The sequence below is a fragment of the Lissotriton vulgaris genome, chromosome 12 (genome assembly GCF_964263255.1).
Source record: "Lissotriton vulgaris chromosome 12, aLisVul1.2, whole genome shotgun sequence".
Taxonomy (NCBI): domain Eukaryota; kingdom Metazoa; phylum Chordata; class Amphibia; order Caudata; family Salamandridae; genus Lissotriton; species Lissotriton vulgaris.
Window position 1 is genome coordinate 603,058,180 of NC_141700.1, and position 23,835 is coordinate 603,082,014.

Consider the following 23,835-nt stretch of genomic DNA (forward strand, 5'->3'; position numbering starts at 1 on the left):
GTAATCTATGCATTGAGGGTGCCAGAACCTGCTGACGGAACTACCCCTACATTTGGGTCAGTAAGCAAGAAACCTTACCATGGGTTTGGTACTGATGCCTTAGTAACATAACCATGAATATAACAAGCTGAATGACAATGAACGTGAAAAAGGAAATCCAAACTATTTTGCTGCACATCCACCATCAGCAATGAACGATGAAGCTATGATGACAAGTGGAGGGGGAGGGGGGGTCAGGGCAGCTTTTAAGAAAGTGGATTTGTTCAAAAGCCCTGTCTTTCTTCTGCTGAAGATGCTTGTATATTTCAACCAAGGCTGATGTGAGAAAGGTTTCCAGAGTGGGCGCTAGAAGACTTAAAGCTAACGGCGTTAGTGATCTTGCCTTGACTTTGTGTTGGATTGTCTCAAAAATGGATTGGATAGAGAAATTCTATGGCAGGACGGAGGCTCGGATTATGCTTTTCTTTCTCCGCCATTTATTAACAATACAAAATCACAGCAGCCCAAGAAAAGCTCTTATAGGAACAAAAATATCTTTTTGCAAGAATACTTGATAATAAAACACTAAGTATCATAAATTTAGCACAAATGTCTCTGAAACGAACTACAAGTCCCAATAATCCAACTTGTAAGGACCCGAGGATAGTCCCTTCACAGTGTCCATTATCCCTAGATAGGAAGTCCCCTCTCTCTGTCCTTCCTCTTTCTTCGCTGCTCACACAGCCAGTTAAGTGTTTATCTTTTACTCCTGGGGTGTAGTGTTTCTGCCTCAGGTTGGGAGTTTTTTCTGTGTGTATTTGGGGTCTGTTAGTGCGCTGTTACAGCTTTTGCCTTTCAGAGCCCCGAGTGCGTCGCAGGAGCGGTTTTCCGCTTCTTTCGCGACTTTTATCCCATTTCGCTGTGCGGCGTGTATTGGCCGCTAGAGGGCACTGCGGCGTCTCGTTGGTCTTCAGCGCGGTTTCTCCTCAGAGGAGCCGCGCTGAGGAGACTAACGAACGCGGAGCCTTGCCCTCGTGTCCCCTCACATACGCCCGGTGCTGTCTGGGTCTGTAGCCCTCACTTGAGTGATCTTTGTCACATTGGAACGCCCTACATAGGGTCTGTATTGTGGTTCTACCGCGTTTATTCTGGTTTTGCCGGTTTCAGCACTCCATAGCTCCTATTGTGGTAGCGCGCTGTGGGGGGGGGGCAGACCTGGTCCCTTGTGGTGGGTCAGCGCGCTGTGTGGGGTCTGGGTGCGCCCTAATTGCTGTCAGTCCCGGACGCCCAAAATCTGTGCAGTCCTTTGGTCTGTTTAAAAGCCTGTTGACCTCCACTCCGTTGGGGCAGTGTTTGTGAACCCATTGGGTGCCTCTAGTTAGCGATATCTGTGGTGTTGACTTCCAGGGGGCTTTAGTCATGGAGGATGAATACTATGAGGAGTCCCATTCCTACCTTAATGATGAGGAGTTCTATCAAGCGGTTGATAGCTCAATTTACTGGTGTGTGACTGAGGTGGTTGGCCCTATGGAGGACCGCCTTTCAGCGCGCATTGTGGAGGAGTGCGCCAAGTTAGCTCGCGCGGACCTCCCACGCCCTTCAGGGGAGGGCCCCCCAGCCCCGAAGAAACCTTGCAGGTAAGGGTCTTCGGAGGGTGCCCAAGGGGTGGATAAGGGCGCCTTCGAGCGTCTTCGTGACGCATTCTTGGCTAAGGCGACCGCGCCCCCGTGGAGCAGCCCTCTGCCCCTGACCCAGTGGTGCCTTCTGAGGTTGCCCCTTCCTCTCCTGACAGGGATTCCCCAGATTCGGATGAGGATGGTGAGTCTGAGCGTTCCTGGCGACCGTCGGGCTCGGTTGCTGAGTTGCCTCGGGATAACTCGTTCATGCTGGACTCGGATGAGATAATTCATCCGCAGTAAGCTGCGTGGGCCCCGGGCGACAAGGTGGTCAAGTTCGTTGCGAGCCGGCTGCGCAAGCCACTAGAAAAGGAGGCCAGGGGATGTTTACGAGGGGAATGCCCTAGACCGTCTTTAGAAGGCAAAGTGGCCATGACACCAGACCTTGATGCCAAGATGGCGACCTTTTTGGCAAAGTTCATGAAGGACCCGCGCAAGGGCATAGACCGTTCTTGGCGGTCTTGTCAAGATAAGTTGCTGGACGCAGTGGGTCGGATCACCAAAATCCTGGATATGGCGGAGGAGGCCAAGGTCACGGGTGCAACTATTTCCCCGGAGGTGCTGTCGAATTGGGCGCAGAGGGTGATTATTTTCTTGGGTAACGCCAACTGTGCCCTATCGACGGAACGCCGAAGGTCCTTTTTAATTAAGCTTGACCCGAAGCTGGGGGATTTGGCCTCTTCGGAGGCAGGTGCTGTTGCCCAAGGGGGTCTCTTTAGGGAGCCCTTTATTAAGGAGTTGGGCAAGTTTGTCTCAACCTTTACCTCACTGGATAAGGCACAATCCAGCATTAAGCGCGTTTTCCAGCAGCGTTTTTCCTCCGGGGCTGGTCGCAGCAGGGGCCGTGCGACCGGCCGTGGCGGGCAGAATGCCGGCAACAGAGGGCAAGGCTCCGGACGAGGGCAGTATAATACATCTGCCAACTACACAAACTTCTATCCCACAAGAGGACAGCGCTTTGGAGGTCGAGGCTACAGAAAAAATGCCGGAAACAACCCCGCTACCGGTGAGTGTGCTTCCTGCGGAACAGGTTCGCATTGGCGGCCGTTTAGCGGCCTTCTGGGGGGAGTGGGCACATCTTACTGAGGACGCGTGGGTGTTACAAACCGTCCGCGGGTTCCATATCGAATTCTACGATCAGCGTTTTCAGGTGAGTGCCCCACCTCCGATGGTGTTCTCAGAGTCCGATACGTTGTTGATAGACGAAGAGGTCGCGGAACTGCTTCGCAAAGGGGCCATTCGTCGTTCAACACGTCATCCCTCGGGGTTCATCTGCAACCTATTTCTTGTGGACAAGCCCGGCGGAGGCCGTCGTCCAGTTATCAATCTCAGGGAGTTCAACGGGTGGCTGGTGTATCGCCACTTCAAGATGGAAGGGATCCAACTTTTGAGCGATATCCTTCTTTCACGGGACTGGTTGGTGCGGTTGGATTTAAAGGACGCTTATCTGGTAGTTCCCATTCATCCCCCGCACCGCCGTTTCCTGCAGTTTCTCTGGAAAGGACAGGTGTTCGAGTTTGTGGCCCTTCCTTTCGGACTGTCTTCCGCTCCCTGGTGCTTCACGAAAGTGTTACATCCGGTGGTGGAGTTTTTGAGCGGCCAAGGCATTTGACTCATCGTCTACTTAGACGACATTTTGCTTTTGGATCAATGCCCTCAGAGGTTGCGGGTACAGTTGCCACTGGCAGTGTCACTTCTGCAGAGGCTGGGGTTCATTATCAACGAGTCCAAGTTGGTTCTCATTCCCTCTCAACAGATAGAGTTCTTAGGTTTCATCATAGATTCTGTCGAAGCCAACCTCAGTCTCCGGCTCGGCTCGGAAGTTGTCCAAGATCCGGCATGTGTTGTGACAGACGGTGGGAAGGTCCCACACGTCCTTGAGGCAGATCGCCAGAGTGGTTGGCCTTCTGTCGTCGTCCATTTAGGCTATTTTTCCAGGCCCCTTCATTACAGGGCCCTCCAGCGCCTCAAAGCCTTTCACTTGCGCAGGGGTTTGTCCTACGATCAGGTGGTTTCTCTCTCAGAAGAGGTGAAGGAGGACATGACGTGGTGGCTTTCACACATGGAGGCCTGGAATGGTCGGGCGATTTTCGGTTCAGTCCCAGATCTGGTTATCGAATCCGATGCCAGCAGGGCCGGTTGGGGCGCACGCTGAGGAGATTTTTCCACAGGCGGCGCCTGGTCACCGGAGGAGCAGAAGTTGCACATCAACTGTCTGGAACTTTTGGTGGGATCCTTTGCCGTACGTTGCTGGACCAAGGATTCAGTGCAGTCGTGCGTCCTGCTGAAGATGGACAATGTCTCAGCCGTGCGTTATGTCAATCATCTGGGAGGTCCTCGGTCTCGTGCGCTAGCAAACCTAGCGAAGGAGTTTTGAACCTATTGCCTGGACAATCATGTGTCAGTGCAAGCGGAGTACTTGCCAGGCCAGTTCAACCAGGTGGCGGACTGGCACTCCAGATATCTTCGGGATTTCAGTCAGTGGAGGCTGGATGTTCAAGTTTTTCAATGGCTGAACGACCTTTGGGGTCCTTTTTCAATAGACCTCTTTGCGTCTCGGTTGGACCATCAATTTCCGAGATTCTTCAGTTGGAGACCGGATCCGGCGGCGGAAGCCACGGATGCATTTCTTCAGGACTGGAGCCGGGAGTATCCTTATGCATTTCCTCCCTTTTCCATGGTGACACGGGCGGCGGCTCAGCTTCGCCGCTAAGGGGGTGAGCTGGTCCTAGTGACACCGCTGTGGAGGTCTCAAGTGTGGTTTCCAGTTCTTCTGGAACTTTCTCGGGATTCTTCAATCCTACTCCCCCAGTTTCCTCACCTGCTTCTCAGCCCGGATCAGGAGCCTCATCACCTCCTCGTGCAAGGTTCTCTCCACCTCATGGTATGGAGGCTTTCAGGGGACGCTGGTCGCTCCCAGGGCTTTTGCGACCGGCTGATGGACTTTTGTCAAAGGCCTGGGCTCCCAGTACGTCGAAGCGCTACAAATCCGCTTGGACTAAGTGGGTACGTTGGTGTCTTTGACGAGGCCTGGATCCCTTGGTCGCAGGAGTGGTTCCCATACTAAATTTTCTAGCAGAATTGGCTACGGCGGGTTTGGCATATCGCACGATTAATGCCATGCGTTCAGCGATTTCTGCTGCGCATCTGCCGGTGGACGGTTCTCCTGTGGGTGAACATCCTTTTGTATGCAGGATTTTACGGGGTATCCGGTTGTCCTTACCGCCGGAGCCTCGTTACTCAGTCCTCTGGGACATCAATGTAGTGTTGAACCTGTTTCTGTCCTGGCAGTCTAATAGATACTTGTCTCTGAAGGAACTGTCGGCCAAATTGGCCATGCTTTTATGTTTGGTGTCCTGCCGCAGAGTGTCAGATGTACAGGCGCTGGATGTGTCCGCACGGGTGTTTTCGCCTGATGGCGTCACCTTTACGATTGGCCGTTGCACGAAATCTGGCTCCAGGACGATTACGTATCCTGCTTTTGTGGATGTCCCGAAATTGTTTGTAGTGCATTGCTTGAAAGCGTATGAGGACATCACTTGGGATATCCGCCCTCCGGGCGAGCGTCAGTTGTTGATTGCCTTGCGAAAACCACACCATGCAGTCTCTTCCCCCACCATAGCCAGGTGGGTGCGCTGGATCATGCAGGAAGCAGGCATAGATACTAAACGTTTCGGAGCTCATTCTGCCAGAGGGGCCATGGCCTCTAAGGCTTTTGCAGTAGGTGCACGGTTGGAAGATTTGATGCGGGCGGCGGATTGGTCCTCAGAGTCCACTTTCAAGAAGTTTTACTTCAAACCAGTGGTGGATGTTGCCCGTTTGGTGGTGAGTAAGCTTTAAACTAGCATAATCTGAGCCTCCGGTCCTGCAATAGAATCGAAATTTGCCTAGCTAGTGTAACGGTACGTTTCAATTCTATTAAGGACACGGAGGCGAGGATTATCCCACCCAGATCGGCGACATGTGACGTCCCACCCGTATTTCAGTAAGTACGTAGGTTTTCCAGTTTTCTGTACTGTTAGATTCATGTCTGAGGTTGCCTCTGCTTCTGTTTGCTGACATGCATCTTGTTGTACAACGCTGACGCGGTTGTGTTTTTCCACTAGGAAATGACGGTGCCAGGCAGGACCAGTGAAAATGAAGCGTAATTCGTGAAGAAAGAGGAAGGACAGAGAGAGGGGACTTCCTATCTAGGGATAATGGACACTGTGAAGGGACTATCCTCGGGTCCTTACAAGTTGGATTATTGAGACTTGTAGTTCGTTTCAGAGACGTTTGTGCTAAATTTATGATACTTAGTGTTTTTTTATCAAGTTTTCTTGGAAAAAGATATTTTTGTTCCTATAAGAGCTTTTCTTGGGCTGCTGTGATTTTGTACTGTTAATAAATGGTGGAGAAAGAAAAGCATAATCCTCGCCTCAGTGTCCTTAATAGAATTGAAACTTACCGTTACACTAGCTAGGCAAATTTCGATTCTCAGTGAACAGTAAAATAATTGACCAGTTGTTGAGGTTGTATTATAGCCTATATTCATGCCAGACATACCTTTTTATGGAGCTGCTGAGATTGAGGAAAATATTCTTGGTGGTAACCAGTACCCTGATTTCTAAGCTCCTGACATCGATGAAGAACCTAACGGCGAATGGAGGTGCCTCAAACAAATCATTGCAGAGACTCTCAACAAAGCTCTCAAAGTAGACGCCCTGAAAGCTAAAGTGGAGCAAAAGTGATGCTGATGGCACTCAGTTCTGGAGAGACTTCTGGTATTGATAGAGATGGTGGCAAGAAGGACAAAGGAAGGTGCATGCCTTCGTCCAGCTATTTTGTTTGGGTGAAACTCTGACGGAGTAGTGCTTCTCCCAGTAAGGGACCATAAGTTTGCTAACAGTTTCAGTTTAGCCCACAAAATGATAATTTCTCTGTCACAGTCGTCTGTAAACAACAGTCTAACAAACACAGCACTTTATGGCATGCAAATCAAGGAAAGAACCAAAGCAGATTCTTGAAAGGAGTCAACACAGTGACTAATAGCAGGAAAGCAGTACTTCTAAGAAGAAAGCAGCATAACAAATTGCCCGACAGCCTCAAAAGGTTCTGAAAGGACAACATATGCCCAAAGACAGAGAGTAGATTGAAAAAAACATTTATAGTATGTACTTTGTAAGTAAAATAAGCCACAGCAAATGCTCATTGATAATTGCTCAGGCAGAAGAAAAAGGATCTCCACTAATCTCTGTGCCAGAAAATCCATGTTAAACTGCTGTTGCATGCCTGTGGTCTATCTGTCCCAGTTTCCGGCTTTATTCTTCCTTCTCTAGCATAGGATTTCAAATCAGTTATTTCAAATTGTCCACATCTGATTGAATTTAGTTTTAATTGTCAATTTATAAAAATTAAAACGCTCCCATTTACATATAATTGTGTGTAAAATCACATTTGGGAAATAATTTTTGTTCTTTAAAAAGTGTTTTGGGATCTCAAACATAGATAGATTTTACAGTTATGAAATCAAACAGTATCCAAATATATAGAAAAAATATTCACAGTCCAATTAACAGTTCTGCTTTAATCCAACTGCTTTTTCCTTCCACACCAATTCCTACCCTTTTAAATATTGCTGTTCGGACAGCTCATATCCCACTACCAGGTATCACAAGACACATGTGTTATACAGCCCGCTCGGGCCAGTCTATTCTGATCCATTCCTTTGATGGATCTTCTCATTCCAGCCACCAGACCCACATTGTCAGCAGTTATTCAATCTGTTGACAATACTAAGGTGTAAAAATGTGTTCATATAACCATATTAACGAACATAGACTGCCAAACATACCTGTGAGACACAAGGAAAGTGTTGGACATGAAGGTTTTGTCATTGGTGCTTTTCTGGACCTCCTCCAGGAGCACATCCCCCATGGTGCATTGCAGCAAACGTGGAACCTCCTCATTTCTTTTACCATCAAACATGCCATAGAGCACATCAACACCCTCTGCAAGATCATTCACTGCCAAGGATGACACACAGAGCCTGCAGAAGTTAACAGCAGAGTAAAAAGGAGAACAACAAGGAAAACGTTACTTTCAACATGCCTTCATTTCAAGTAAAAGTTGGAAAATACAAGTTACTGCTGATTGTGCTTTGGCAATCTCAACTATATTAGACACACTGATATCACTCTGGGTGGTCTGTCCAGAGCAGAAGCGAAAACAAATAAAACAAAATGCAATAAAAGACAGAAAACGGTCCTAACAATACCTACCTACTGGCATAAATAAGTAAGGTCATTGTAAAGCACTCTGATATCCCTCAGGATCTTGTTTGCGCTATATAAAACGTAATAAATAAATAAATTAAATAAATAAATAAATAAATAAATAGTTCTCCATTTTTGTTACCAGGGTCTGAAACAACATACCTAGAGCCATCAGGACGACCCAACCTTTGCTCCAATTTAGGATAGAGCTAAGAATACCCCTCTTTAAAGAAGAAGACTGAATCACAATAGAGTAATAATCCACCTCCACATTGAAAATCCAACACCCCACCCACCAAATTACTCATTCACTGCGTGCCTATGCTTTTTGTAGGAGAGTAGGGTCTGCTTCCTATGATTACCCCCACTTTTTGCTGTGATTCTCTGGTTTTTCTACTTTAGTGTGGCTGTGGACCAGCTAATCAGGCCCACAGCCCAGCTGTTCTCTCTCTAAATTGATACCATGTACTTTAGGTACATACCAGATTGGTTACTGGGTCACCCTTGTGAGCCCCTGTATAGTGTACCATAGGTATCCAAGGCATAGGTGCACCCTAGGCCTACCAGGGGCTGCAGATTGTATCTTGCCACCCCTGGCTTGCCTTCCAAACTGACACCACAGGTCTGTTCACACAGCCTGGGTAAGGTGGTGCAATCACCCCTTACTTAGATATAGTTTACCTATATCTATATATACATAGAGACATGTATACACCTATAAGTCACTCCTATGGCAGGCCTTAACAATCCTGGAGGCAGAGTGCTTGGTTTTATGTGAAAGGGTGCCCTAGCATGAGCTGAGCCCCTCTGCAGCTTTCGGAACTATCTCCTTATAGCTGTTCTAGGATATAGCCGTACCATATACTCTTAAGTGCATCATAATCCTCGCTATTAATGCTAACTTTGGTTTGCCTTTATCAAAACATGTCGTGTAAGGTGTCAAACACTTTGGAATACTACCCCCCCCCCTCCCCTCCCACCCGCCAGTTCTGGCAGCGGGTGTAGCATTCTACCCTTCTAGAGGGAGAAGACATGCAGTTACTGGTTTACCCAGTTAAAGTTAAACAGAGCCACAGCATCACAAAACGGATGCTGCTGCCACAGACACGCGTCTGACCTCCTGTTGCTGGACGAAACTCCGGCAGTGGAGGCCTGGACAATATGTTTCCTGTCCAAGGAGGTGCTGGCACCTACCCAGACAGGCTTTTGTGTATTGGGGCAGGGAGGGCTGCATTCAGTGAATGCTTTCCAGACACTGCCTGGGGCACACAAGGTGCTCCATGCATTTCTCAGTTCAAACCATTTGCTGGGGCACTCTGCCCCAGCTCTGGCACGAAACTGAACAAAGGGAAACGGGTGTAACCACCCCTTCCCAGGTCCACCCATAGGAGGGACCTTAAGGGTAGTCCAGCCCCTAAACTTAGAATAAGTATAGGAATCCAGTCACTAGGACTTCAGATTACCCTGAACGAAACTTTGAAACATAAATCCTGGACCTTCGACATTCCATTTTGACTGGAAGACGGAAGACATCTCCCTTGTGGTCAAGGAGTTACCACCCTGTTCAAACAGGCACCAACAGCAACTTTGCCGGTCTGCATTTTCAAGGCTCCCGCCGGATCCCGAAGAATCTGCGACACAGGACACGGACTTCCAGACATCTCTGACCCCGACCTTCGCTCACGGCAAAGCTGAGACCCATGGCAGACATGAGAGACGTGGGACCGGAACTCCTGGACATCCTGCATTTTGCAAGCTGCACTCACTTCACGAGGTAACTCAAAGTCGTGCATTGGGGTGCTTGAATCCCCAGACCAGAGCACCATTTGCACCGAAGCTCAGAGGCTCCGACTCCACGAGTGACCCGTGGGCCCTGCTTTTGCATTTCAGCTCGACGCGTCTTCACAGTTCCTAGACCGTTGGCCAGTGAGCCCCCCGAATACTTTCTTTTCAATCTAACTTGTTTTCCTGGTTGCTCCAGGCTTGCTCCAACTTCCCTACAAAGGAGAAGTTCCTCAGACCTTGCTGGTCTGCACCGAAGCCAATCTCGACATCCTGCGTGGGTTGCGTTTGCCAAGGCTTGTTGGGTCCAGTCCGGATATTGACACCGCAGTCAACTAGATCCTTCGTGGGAACGCTTGAATCCAGCTCCTGGTCGTCGCCGACACCCACTGGTCCTCGTGGCTGAAGAGCCAAACTTCTCATCTTCACCTGAAATCACCCGACATCTGGTGGATTCTTTCTATCGCCGCCCTGGTCACTGGCAAGTGACCCAGACTCTGTCCCTTCTGCTTCCAGATTCTACAGATCTTCGATTCACCCTTGGATCCACCCGGACACTTTTCCTCTGGTCGCCTGCAGCACTTCTTTGCAGCTCTCCATTGAAAACGACAACGAAACCCGACACAAAAAGACCCCTATGCACCCGGCTTCCCTGGGTGAAGTAACACGAGTACTCCGGTGCTCCCGAGGGTCTTGACTCTCGAAGTGTCCTAGTTTAAAAGCGTTCCATCGTAGTCCATCCAAAGTGTCCTTAAATTGTACATTTGTAACTTCTTCGTTTCCCATAGAAAGTCAATGGTAACCCGCGGCTGTGTTTAGACACTGCACGCGTCTCCCGTGGGCCTCTTACTTCCTAACCTTTGGTTGTTTAGAGTAGCCCCAGTGATTTCACAGGCCCCAGGCCTGCTTTCTAATTCTCTCTTGGTTCTTATACCACTATTTAGTATATGGTTTGTGAGGCCCCTAGGGCATAACATACTGTGCAACTTATCGTATATTAATTGAGTAACTTGTATTGTACTTTTACCTCTGACCTCATAAAGAGTGCAGAGGGGTTGTGTTTAGAATAAATACATATATATTTGATATATACCTTGCGTGGTATCCTTTCATTTGGTACTCAAGGGATTATAATTGGTAAAACAACTTGCTTAATACGCTCTCTGAAGTCTTAGCCTGTGCTGGTCCATGCTACCACTAGGATAGCTTTCTATAAGGTTGACTTTACAACCACCATCAATAAGGGTCGATTAGACTGGTGCAAGGTGCCCACTAGAACCAGTGGAAATCATATGCCAGGCTAACTTCTCACACTTTTTACCATGTCCAGGGCTCCCCTACCTTTTGGCTTGGTACATGCTATGCAAATATCACACATATATACAGTATCCTGAAGAATGTATTGTACCAATATGAAAAATGCACATTATTAATAACACCACAGTGAAACCTCTTTAGGTCCTGTTTGACGTAGAGGGAAATTAGGTTTTTAAATAACACAACAACTTGTGATATGTGGAAAACATGTGTGTGGGTTGGAGGTAACAGTAGGAGGGATACAGCTGTCAATAGACAATAAATATACACATCTGGGCTTCGGTGCCAGTATATTTATTGTCAACATACAGCCCCTCTCTGACACAAGGATGTGGCCGTTTAAAGAGCTTTCATAGCATTACTACCTAAATCCAAAGTATTCATTTTGATCAATATAAGAAAGTTTAGACCAGTATACAGCACGCTTGAACCCTTCTTCTCTGACGCAAAGAGAGAACTGGAAGACATGGATTAAAAAAAAGCAATTAGAGATTTCTACATGAAATTATTTCGTTGTCAAATTTCAACAGCTTGTACTGGATTAAAATTACTAATTGTGTGCTTCTGACATTACCTACGTGGCTGAAGATGAGACATGGTTTTCATAATGTATTTAATATCTAGGGAGGAAAACCAGCCCCTTCTGGGAGTTCAATATGTTCTCCATACATTAAACTTTGATTCAGCATGTAGGAAATATGTTTACTTACTTGTAATCCTAGTTCCGAATTGTAGGTGTGTTCACTCAAGTCATAAACATTCCTTCCTCCTCCACGGTTATCAAAAATTGGAGGATCCTCACTGATAGTCATACATGTAGAAGAGAATGGCAAGCTTATCCCTCCATAGCCTAAGTCATTTCTCAACCACGAAACAGTCTTTTCTCTTGTAGAATGTGCTCTTGGCCTACTGGGAAGTGGTAGACCAAGCCAGCTAGGAAATGCTCTATTACTTACCGGTAATCTTCATTACTCCGGGTCCTGTTGTCCGCGTCCCATTCATAACTATGTGGAGATAACCATCTCCCGACAGAAAAAAAAGATCAGAAGAATGCTGGGACACTAACCCCAACCCTCCCACCAGGAGTACATAAGGGGTACCCAGCATTCCACCTGGACAACCAAGCCCAAAACAGGATGGCCAGCCGTCTGGGAGGGAGGGTGGGGTGTATGAATGGGATGAGGACAACGGGACCCTGAGTAATGAAGATTACCAGTAAGTAATAGAGCTTTACCCCCAGGTCCCTTATATCCTAGTCCCATTCATAACTATGTGGGGAATACCAAAGCAGAAAAGCCGGCCTTCCCAAACAAAACAGAAGCCAACCCAGGAAATAACACCAAGGCAGCAGCTGCAGGAAGCAAAAGGCAGAACACCCGACAAGAGGGAGCCCCACCAACCCTGGACGCACCCAAGAAAACAACGGGAGAACATCTCGACGACCAGACCGACAACTACAGAGGTCACCAGAGAAGGGGAGAGATCGGAAGGCAAGAAGAAAACAACAGCGATGAGGCCACCAAAAGAGAAAGGCCAAGAGCCACCAGGCCAGCAAGCCAGAACTGGGCAACAGGAACCACACCCAGGCATAGAGAACCCACGCCAGCCAAACCCAGGTCCCGAAAAGAAAGAAACACCCACGGGACAAGAGGGCCAGAGAAACGCGAACCCCCAACCAACAAAAACCAAAGTCGTCCCCGGGAAAAAAAGGGCTGAGAAGCCCACCAAGGACAGGACCAAACCAGAAGAGAAGGGAAGCAAACAACCCAACCCCAGAGAGACCAGAGGACAAACCCCCGGAACCTCACAATAGAGCAGCAGGCCCCAAGAGAAAGGGGCCAGCAGCAGCCGACAGTCCACCAACACCCAGTCCGGAAGGCAAGACAGAGCCCACGGACAGGAATAGAGGGAAAACCAAGACACCTGGGAAGGAAGAACAAAACCCGGAAGTCAACCCACCAGGCCCGAGAGACAAGGAAACAAGGCACCACGGGAACCAGCACCTCCAGGAAACCCGAGCAGCAAGAACCAACAAGGGCAACCAACCAGGACTAAGAGACCTGGAACACAGAGGAAAAGGGAACCGGAGGAACAACAGGAACCCCAGACCATAGCTCCAGCAAAACACCCCAACCCCAAACTGAAGGAAACTGGAGCAGGAAGCAACAGCCCGAAGAAGGCACACCCCGATCACCAGAGAAGGAGTGCAACCGGACGGTCAAACGATCCAGAGAACCCAAGACTATAGCAAGGGAACCCTAAGGGAGCCAAAATCAACCACAGCCAAGCCCAACCAGAGACAGGCCAGGCAGAGACGATCCCAAACAGTCAAAGCAGAAGGCCGGGGCAAAATCACAGAGGCCAGCGAGACCGAGGGCCAACAACCCCCAGAGGTCCCAAAGGAGCAGGACAGGCCCAAACATCACAGCATGGAACCCCAACCCACCAGGGGAGAGGAAACACAAAAAACAACCCGACCACAGAAGCAACAGCAGCCAGGGAGGAAAGCACAAGCAAACCAAACCCCACAGCCCGGAACGACCCAAGGCAGGGCACGCGCAGGGGACAAACCTCCAGGGCACAAAACGGCAACAGAGGACACAGCTGGGAATCCAAAGCTGAAGCCAAGCAACCCGCATGACCAGAAGGACCCGAAGGCCCAACCCAAAACCGGGTGAAGGCCAAAGAAGGGAAGGCCCCAGCAGAGCACCGGCCAGAGAGCAAACAGCCCTGGCGACGCCCAAACAAAACCCAAGAGGAGGCAAGCAGGGAAAACAGGAGTGGGTGACAGACCCAAACAGGCACGGCCAGAACTAAGAGGCCACAATGCAGGAACACACAACACCCGCAAGAACCGGAACCCGACAGCAGAGGGACCAGCCACCCCACAGGCAGAAAAGACACCCGCAAAGAAGTTCCAGGCCACCCAACAAACCTCCAACACAGCCCCATCAGGACTGCAACAAGAGCACAACCAGGCAACCCCGCGCAGGTAGTATCAAACAGAAACCAGCAGACCTGCCAAGAACAGGAGCCAACAGGGAGGAAGGCCGAAGGCAACAGGCAACCACAAGAAGCCACAGCCGAAGGACAAGCAGAAGCAACCGCAAGCCTGCAGACCGGGAGCGACCGAAACACCCCCCCGGAACAACAGGAGTCCAGGGAAAAGCTGAGGCACAACATCGGCAAAAAGAACCACTAGAAAGTGCAGGGACCCCCCCCCCCCTCCTCAGCGAACCAAGCCGGAGAAGAACACCGCATGCTAGAAGAGACCCAGCGGAGGCCAACAGTACCCGGGGAATCCAACCAGGCACCAAAGAACGTCCACCCAGCAGCACCACTGACACCAGACGAGACCAGAAGAAGCAGGAAAAAAAGGCCAAAGGAAGAAACACAGCCAACAGCCAAGAGGCCAAACACAAGACACCCCAGGGGAAGCCAAAATCCACCAAGGCACCAGAGCAGACGAGGTGCCCAAAACACCACGCAGCAGAGAGGATCAGAGAGGACCGACCAGGGCAAACCAAGCATACCAGCAAGGAAGAGAGACCCGAAAGGAGGCTAGACCGGCACCACAGTGCCCGCCAAGAACCAGCAGCCCGGGGAAGCAGAAAAAGAGGGAATCAACCTTATCCAGAAACCCAAGTGGGCGACCCCACCGAGGAAAGAAGCCATCCCCAGGGAGGAAAGGCCACAGGCAAAAACCCCAGAGGCCAAGACCGCAAAAACCAGATCCAGGACACAGCTAAGAACCATGCAGAAGCGCAGGCAAAGGCAACATGGAAGGAGACCATGAGAGGTAGCAGCAGGATGACTGAGACAACAACCGGCACTGCAGGCACAGGCGCATCATCCAGGAGAAGCCCCAGGCAGAGAACCCCAGAGGCAACGGAGCCCAGAGCACCACTCCAGAGACACAGGGAAGGCCAAGCCCTGGCCAGGGTCGATAAATCCCTACAAATTATCCAGAGAGCACCTACCGGAATACGAAGGCCACAGCCCCCACAAACCCAGAGGGGAGGCCGGGATACCATCAGGAACAAGGCCCCCACCCCGACAGACAGGCAGCCACGAATCCAACGTCAGAGCCGAGAAGAAAGAGCACAGTCCCGATGCTCAAGGAGAAGAACGCAGTGCAAACCCATCAAATGAGAAACACAACTGCAACCGCGCCCGTGCCATAGGCACAATGGAGGCAGAACACAGAACCCGAGTAGAGCCCAACAACAGGCCCCAGCCCTGGAGGAGCCTGCCAAACGTGAGGAAAAGCAGTACAAAAGGGGGTGGTGATGGACGGAGCATCGGAATCAATCAAACACTCACACCCAGTCAAAAGATCTGGGTTTAATCCATCACCGTTCTTTAGCCCACTCTGCCACCCCAGTTCAGACATGGCTATATGCAAATCAGTCTGACCCTGTGCCTCATGGGAACAGTCCAGCCCAAACTGCCAAGCCATGTCTTCCCTGGACCGGAAACAAGCTTCCAAGAAACCGGTTTCTGGCATTCCAGCCGTCTTCAGCCCGGCTTGCTTGAATCCAGTGGCAAAGTGAGCAAGGGACTCACGTCTGAGCATACCCTACCACACTTATGGCGGCCAAAAGCGGAACAAAAGGGGGTGGTGATGGAAGGAGCATCTGAATCAATCAAACACTCACACCCAGTCAAAAGATCTGGGTTTAATCCATCACCGTTCTTTAGCCCACTCTGCCACCCCAGTTCAGACATGGCTATATGCAAATCAGTCTGACCCTGTTTCTCATGGGAACAGTCCAGCCCAAACTGCCCTTTTGTACTGCTTTTGGGTGCCATAAGTGTGGCAGGGTATGCTCAGACGTGAGTCCCTTGCTCACTTTGCCACCGGATTCAAGCAAGCTGGGCTGAAACAGGCTGGAATGCCAGAAACCGGTCCTCGGAAGCTTGTTTCCGGTCCAGGGAAGACATGGCTTGGCAGTTCGGGCTGGACTGTTCTCATGAGGCACAGGGTCAGACTGATTTGCATATAGCCATGTCTGAACTGGGGTGGCAGAGTGGGCTAAAGAACAGTGATGGATAAAACCCAGATCTTTTGACTGGGTGTGAGTGTTTGATTGATTCAGATGCTCCGTCCATCACCACCCCCTTTTGTACCGCTTTTGGCCGCCATAAGTGTGGCAGGGTATGCTCAGACGTGAGTCCCTTGCTCACTTTGCCACTGGATTCACGCAAGCCGGGCTGAAGACGGCTGGAATGCCAGAAACCGGTCCTCTGAAGCTTGTTTCCGATCCAGGGAAGACATGGCTTGGCAGTTCGGGCTGGACTGTTCCCATGAGGCACAGGGTCAGACTGATTTGCATATAGCCATGTCTGAACTGGGGTGGCAGAGTGGGCTAAAGAACGGTGATGGATAAAACCCAGATCTTTTGACTGGATGTGAGTGTTTGATTGATTCAGATGCTCCGTCCATCACACCCCCTTTTGTACCGCAAAACGTGAGGAAAAGGCAGAAGAACCATGGGAGTTTGCACAGAAAGCGCAGCCCACCAGGCCAGAACCTATGGCAGACACGAAACACACAATCGAGTGACATGGTACAAAGGCGCAAGTGCATGCCTCAAGGACGCACCCACGTGTTACAAAAGCATGCACACACATCAGGGAGCACACAAATACATTCACCCCACACAGCAAATGCATTACATAAACATGGGAGACCATGAGACGCGCCCAGAATCACACGACCCTGAAGCGAGAGCACCGTCCGGGGCACAAACAAGGGACTCCTGGCCCCAAGACCAGCAGCACCACGAAGCCCAACACCAAATGGAGCCACCGGAAACACTGCGCCCCTCAAGCAGCACAGGAGGCAGTAATCAGACCAGCCACGTAGCAGTCCTTCACCAACAAGAACATTGCACAGCATAAGAGACTCAGCCCCCACAGTAAGGACGAGAATAGAACAACTCCAAGAAAGGGAACACTTGATGGCAGAAGTGGGGATGTAGCTCAGAGGTAAAGCGCATGCCCCGCATGGATGAGGTCCCTGGTCCAAACTCCGACATCACCAGGAGTCACCGTTGCAAAACGTGGCGTACTCCAGAAAACCCAACCCACCATCGTGTGGGAGTGAAAGAGGAGCAATCCCCGGCATCTCCAGACCTTCTGCAAAGCATATTGAGGCCCCAGGTTTCCGCACGGAGGCAGAAAGCTAGGCAGCTAACAGCACAAGGGGAAGCAAGCAGTGCGAAACCCATAGTATTTACATACAACCTCCTAACCAATCAGAAGCAGGAGAAAGCAAAGAGGCTAAGTTGAAAGAACGCCAGTACTCCGAGTCTACATAGCATATGACAGACACCACCGCCAGTAAAAGAACAACAGCATCACATATCCTACATTATTGCACCGAATTTGCTTGCATCATTAGTAACGGCCCACTGCCACCGCATTCTGCACATTGGAGCTCCGGACATTCCACTGTGAAGCCAGGAGGAAGCAGACCAGGAACACGGCCGCGCAGAGCGGAAAAGCGTACGCCTGCATACAATCATTAATGTGGTATTCATGTGCACGTCATGGCAGGGTAACATTTATCCATAACGTCTGAACTTTGTTTGAAAACAAAGCACCGCTACGCAGGACTTACCCGGAGTGGGGGCCGGAACAGGAACAAGGCCCCCACTCCAAAATCCAGCTCCGGAAACCCAAAGGAACATCAAGCGCAGCACATCTTCCACCCGGCCAGGCCACAGAAAGACGCGCTCATCGACCCGGAAGCAACCGGGAGGCGGCGCACCAGCCACAAAGAGCTGGTAACCAGGATTTCCAGCCAGGAACTGCCCTGCCTCCCAGCAAGCCGGAAGGCAGACCACCAGAAACCCCCCCACCCCCCTCCGCCCACGAAGCCAGGCAGCCGGCGGGGGGAGGAGAGAAGAAGCGCACGCCACCCCAGCCCAAGCAGGAGCAGGAGCAGCACCAGCATCCAAGTCCATTCTGTCGACAGACAGAAAAAAAGAACAGGTGGAATGCTGGGGAAGTACCTCTTATGTACTCACGGTGGGAGGGGCGGGGTTAGTGTCCCAATATTCTTCTGATCCTTTTTTTCTGTCTGGAGATGGTTATCTCCACATAGTTATGAATGGGACGAGGACATAAGGGACCTCGGGGTAATAACAACAGACTATGCAGGAAACTATCCATTTGACTGCAGTTTGTTTCATAGATGACATTCAGGTAAGAAGAGGTCCATGACTGTCAACAAGCTGATTAATTTGGCGTATGTCTTTTGTCTTACCCAAGTAAAATCTCAAGACTATCCTAACATCAAGTGAGTGGAGAGCTCTCTCTGTTGAAGTAGAGGGGTTAAAACATATCAGCAGAGAAACTGTTTGGATTATTTTAAAATCCAAGACTACCTTAGGTAGAAAAGTAGGAAGTGACCTTAAGGCTACTCTAATCCAATGAAAGACTGTGCAAAGTTCTAATGCTGACAAGACTGTAAGTTCACTGACCGTCCGAGCTGATATTTGCTATGAAAAAAACGTTCCAGGAAGGTTGCTATAAAGAGGGGTTTGTGTAGGTTTAAATGCAGGTGCCATTCATTTGGACATTGAGTTACCATGAGGGAGAAGGCTGCTGCCTTGGAGGAAATAAGATACTGGTTGGGATTCTTTCATTATCTGCACTTTGTAGATAATTTCTGTGATTATGAGATATTTAGATTGGTATACTAGCATGGAATTTATTTATTGTTTATTTGGGTTGCAGCCCTGACGAAGTCACTGTGCTTTACCCAGCACGACGAAAAACGTGTTGGCTGCGGTTTATGGATGTGAACTTGGAACAATAAAAACGAATTTTGGAACACAAGGAACTTGCATATTGGATCAATACATGAACTGTGGATTACCTGGACTGTGCCATTTAGATTTCATTGACTTCAGATATTATGAATGTACTATATTGAGTGCTCGGGGAGAACTTTGCCTTCGAGGAAATGTTTTCCCTAAACCCCCCAGAAAGCTTAAACTAGTGCAATCCTGAAGAATGATCTCTGGCTATGTCCTTTCATGGATCAATCAATCAATCAGAGTACTTGTAAAGCGCCCTACTTACCCGTGAGGGTCTCAAGGCGCTATGGGGAGGGGGTGCTGCTACTGCTCGAAGAGCCAGGTCTTGAGGAGTCTTCTGAAGGCGAGTAGGTCTTGGGTCTGCAGTATGTGGGTAGGGAGGGTGTTCCAGGTCTTGGTGGTGAGGTAGGAGAAGGATCTGCTGCCGGAGGTCGTTCGTTGGATGCGGGGGACAGCGGCGAGGGCGAGGCTGGCGGAGCGGAGCTGGCAGGTGGGGGTGTAGAAGCTGAGTCTGCTGTTCAGGTAGGCTGGTCCGGCGATGTGCAGTGCTTTCTGTGTGTGGGTGAGGAGCTTGAAGGTGATCCTCTTGTCGACGGGGAGCCAGTGTAGGTCTCTCAGGTGGGGGGTGATGTGGCTGCGGTGGGGGACGTTGACGATCAGTCAGGCGGAGGCGTTTTGGATGCATTGTAGTAATCGTAGGTGTTTGGCTGGGATTCCTGCGTAGAGTGCGTTGCCGTAGTCCAGTCTTGTGCTGAGGAGGGCCTGTGTCACCGTTCTTCTTGTTTCGGTCGGGATCCACTTTTAGATCCTGCGGAGGGTGTTGTAGCAGGAGGAGGAGAAGACGTTGACCTGCTTAGATATGGAGGGAGGAGATCAGGATGAATCCTAGGTTGCGTGCATGGTCAGTGGGTGTTGGTGCTGTTCCAGTGTGGTCGGCCACCAGGAGTCATCCCAGGCTGAGGGGGTGGGTCCGAGGATGAGGACCTCCGTCTTGTCCGAGTTCAGCTTCAGACGGATGCTCCTCATCCAGTCGGCGACGGCCTTCATTCCCTTGTGGAGGTTGGTTTTGGCGGTGTGTGGGTCCTTGGTGAGAGAGAGGATGAGCTGGGTGTCGTCGGCGTAGGAGATGATGTTGAGGTTGTGATGGCGGGCCACTTGTGCGAGGGGGGCCATGTAGACGTTGAACAGCGTCGGGCTGAGAGATGAGCCCTGGGGGACGCCGCAGATGATGTCGGTGGCTTCGGATCGGAAGGGTGGGAGGCGGACGCTCTGGGTTCTGCCAGAGAGGAAGGACGTGGTCCAGTCAAGGGCCTTCTCTTGGATTCCGGCTTCTAGGAGGCGTGTCCTTAGAGTGCAATGGCAGACCGTGTCGAAGGCGGCTGACAGGTCCAGGAGGATGAGGGCTGATGCTTCGCGGTTGTCTATTTGGCGCATGATGTCGTCAGTGGCGGCGATGAGGGCTGTCTCGGTGCTGTGGTTTCATCTGAATCCGGACTGGGACGGGTCCAAGATGTTGTTGTCTTTCAGGTGGCGGGCCAATTGCATGTTGACGATTTTCTAGATGACCTTTGCCGGGAACGGGAGCAGGGAGATGGGCCGGAAGTTCTTGAGGTCCTTGGGGTCCGCCTTGGGCTTCTTGAGGAGGGCGTTAATTTTGGTTTGCTTCCAGCTTTCCGGGAATGTCGCTGTTTCTAAGGAGATGTTGATGACCTTCCGTAGTTGGGGTGCGATGGCTGCGTCTGCTTTGTTGAATACGTGGTGTGGGCACAGGTCTGACGGAGATCCTGAGTGGATGGAGTTCATGACCTTGCGTGTCTCGTCGTCGTTGACGTTGGACCAGGAGATCAGGCGGTTGGCACTGGTAGTGTTTACAGGGTAGGTGGAGTCTGGCGTAGTCTGGGTGGTCGTGGTGTTGAAGCTGTCGTGGATGTCAGCGATCTTGTGGTGGAAGAAGATGGCTAGTGAGTCGCACAGTTCTTGTGAGGGCGGGATGTCGTTGGCCTTGGCGCTGTGGTTGGAGAGTTCCTTTACGATGCTGAAGAGCTCCTTGCTGTTGTGTGCGATGTTATCCAAGCATTCTTTGATGGAGGATCTCTTGGCTAATTTGATGAGGTGGTCATATCTGCGGGTGGCGTCCTTGTGGGCAGCGTGGTTGTCCGGTGTGCGTTCGTGGAGCCATATCTTCTCCAGTTTCCAGTATGCGCGTTTGGAGGTCTGGAGCTCGTTGGTGAACCAGGTGGCTCTCTTGCTGGAGTGGCTGTTGGAGGGCTTGGCTTCTTGAGCGGGGTGAGGGTGTTGGCGCAGTCGTCGAACCACTGTCAGAGGTTGCAGGCTGCGGCGTCTGGGTTGGTGGGGTCGGCGGGTGGGTTCTGGGCGAGGGTGGTGATCAGCTGGTCTTCTGTGACTTTGCTCCAGCAGCGGCGAGGCAGCTGTTGGGTGCGGTGGTGGGTGGTTGGTTTCTTGAAGGTGAAATGGATGCAGCGGGGTCGGTCCAGTGGAGTTCGGTGGTGTGGTCGAAGGCAACGTGGGTGCCTGTGGAGAAGACGGGGTCCAGCGTGTGGCCGGCGGCGTGGGTGGGTGCGGTGACGAGTTGTCTGAGGCCAAGGTTGGCGAGGTTGACGATCAAGGTGGCGGAGTTGGCGTCATTGTTGTTCTTGAGGTGTAAGTTCAGGTCCCCGAGGAAGATGTAGTCCGTGGAGGCGAGTGCGTGGGTGCTGCCGAGGTCGGCAATGGAGTCGCTGAACTAAGCCTGGGGTCCGGGGGGGTCTGTATTTGAGTGTTCCTCTGAGGGTGGTGTTGGGGTCGGTGTGGATCCGGAAGTGGAGGTGCTCGGCGGTGTTCAGGGTGTCGTCCGTGTGGGTGGCGATAGAGATATATAGAGATCTATGCTACAGATTACATAGTCTAGAATAGAAGAGCTATCGTGGTCTATTCTGATAAAGGCTGCTGGAGTGTCTTCTTCTACTCTTCCATTCAGGATGACACCATTTATGGCTGCAATATGGGATAAGAGCAATTTGTCTAGTTTGTCTGCCCTTCTCTGGAAGAGGGAATTAGGCAAGCTTCCTCTTGGGCTGTTGTCCCCCCACTGTTTAATAGTATATTTGAGATTTTTCCGTTAAAATCCCCTGCTATAATCATAGGTGGAAACCTCCTGGACTCCAAGGTTTGGCTGATTTTCACAAATAATGTTTCCATCAGGGAATTTTTTGAGTGGCCAGGTGGAATATATATATTAAAGAGTAGTAATTCTAGGGCACACTCTGTACTTTTAGTTTGGTACCTAATGTTTACACATTGTACATTTGGTGAGGAAAGATCTATTTCCTCGGGTCCCAATCGAATTCGTCTTTTTAGTGGATCGCTAGACCTCCTCTTGCATGTCCCCTTCTTCCTGCTAATGCTGCATTAACAAACACAAAATAGTCTGTTTGACAGAATGGTATTGGAGTCCATGTTTCTTGCAGGAACACTATGGAAGGGGTTCCTTCCAAGATAAAAGATATAAAAGATAGCTTCTCTAAGGTTCTCCCGGCCATAGTCCACAATATAATTTTTATGTTATTGCTAAAAGGGAGGCTTTGAATATTTGCCCGGTTTGTTGCTGTTTAAGGCATCTACGATCCACGCCCAGTTTTTTTTCCTCAGGTTGCAGGGACTTTGGGGTGTCTAAGCAATTCCAAATTCTGTGCACTCCGTTTTTAAGCAAAACCTTTAAAGGGCCATCTGTTATATTCTTGCCTTTCGATTGCTATTTCTGTTTATATTGGCATGCCTTGTCTCTTACTGATCCTTTTGAGTATTTACAGAAATCATCAGTTTCTTTCACTTTAATGATGTTGAAGATGTTTTTATGAAGAATGTTACTTTCTTTTATTATTATGGAAGGTATGACATTGGACCAGAATTCTACAGTTGCCACTGATGGAATTAATGTATTTGGGAAAGAAACTAGTTTTATTTCTGCAGAGGTGACTGTTTGAAGAGAATGGATTTCTTGTAATAGGACAACTATTCTTCCACGATTTAATGGAGCCTTATTGCTCTCAAATAAGTCTGTAAATTCAATGATACTTGATTCTGGTTGTTCCCTGCTTTCCTGAAATTTCTGATTCCAGATGAGCTTTACGTTGTCCGGATAGATTTGTTTTACAGTTTTTATAGTAAAGAGGATTTAAAGAGCAAGAGGATTTAAAACTTTATCTTCTTCAACTTCTAATGCACTAGGTGGCTTTTCAACAAGTTGGATAGCATTTATATCATTCGAAAGGCAGCATTTATCTTCTTCTTCTGCCTGCTCTAAGTAACTTGTTTGGGGAAACTTTATTTTTTTTCGAAGACCTTTTCGAGATTCTTCGCTTTACATTCTTACTCTTAATGTTGTTTTTGTTAGCAGTTAGCTGTGTTATTTCCCTTTTTCAATTTGTGGAGTGATTGGTACTGTTTGATTCATTTTATTTTGATTTAAGTTGACTATCCTCTCAGGTGCCTTGTCATCTTTTTGAGGTCAGAGAATTGAATCTCCTTTTTGTGCCTTTTGAGCAAAACTTGGAAACATTAAAGCACTTGTATGTAGGGTCCTCTGTGGGGTGTTCCTTGTTGTGGGTTGCTCAAAAAGCTTATGCAGTGAATACATTTTTTCACCACTAACATAAATTTGTTTTGTTTAGTAAGAGGACCCTCCGTCTGAGTTGCTCTCTGTTTGTTGGATAGGTAGAGTGTTGGGCATTTTGAGAGTGTAGAGGCGCTTATCTTCTCTGCCTTTGTCAACCACAGGATTAGATAAGGTTTGGGCATTGTGGAGGAGTTGTTTTTTCCTTTTTTCATCCACAAGGTATTGCAGTATACCCATTTGGGTCTCCAGTATCTGATCTGTATTTTCCATATTTTTTTCTAACAGCTGTAATATAGATTCTATAATTCTCTCCAGGGTCAAGATAGTGGTTGAACTTAAATCTTGTCTGTTACACCAATGAGATTGCTTGGTGTGCTAAACAG

At 49.6% G+C, this 23,835-nt stretch overlaps 1 protein-coding gene across 1 annotated transcript in view; it reads right to left on the reverse strand.

The window, feature by feature from the left end:
* Positions 1 to 23,835, reverse strand: part of PHLPP2 (PH domain and leucine rich repeat protein phosphatase 2) — a 631,402-nt gene that overhangs the window by 13,611 nt on the left and 593,956 nt on the right. Inside the window, exon 17 of the mRNA XM_086945488.1 lies at positions 7,489 to 7,683. Coding sequence (XP_086801614.1) covers positions 7,489 to 7,683 — 195 coding nt within the window. The remainder of the gene's footprint in view (positions 1 to 7,488; positions 7,684 to 23,835) is intronic.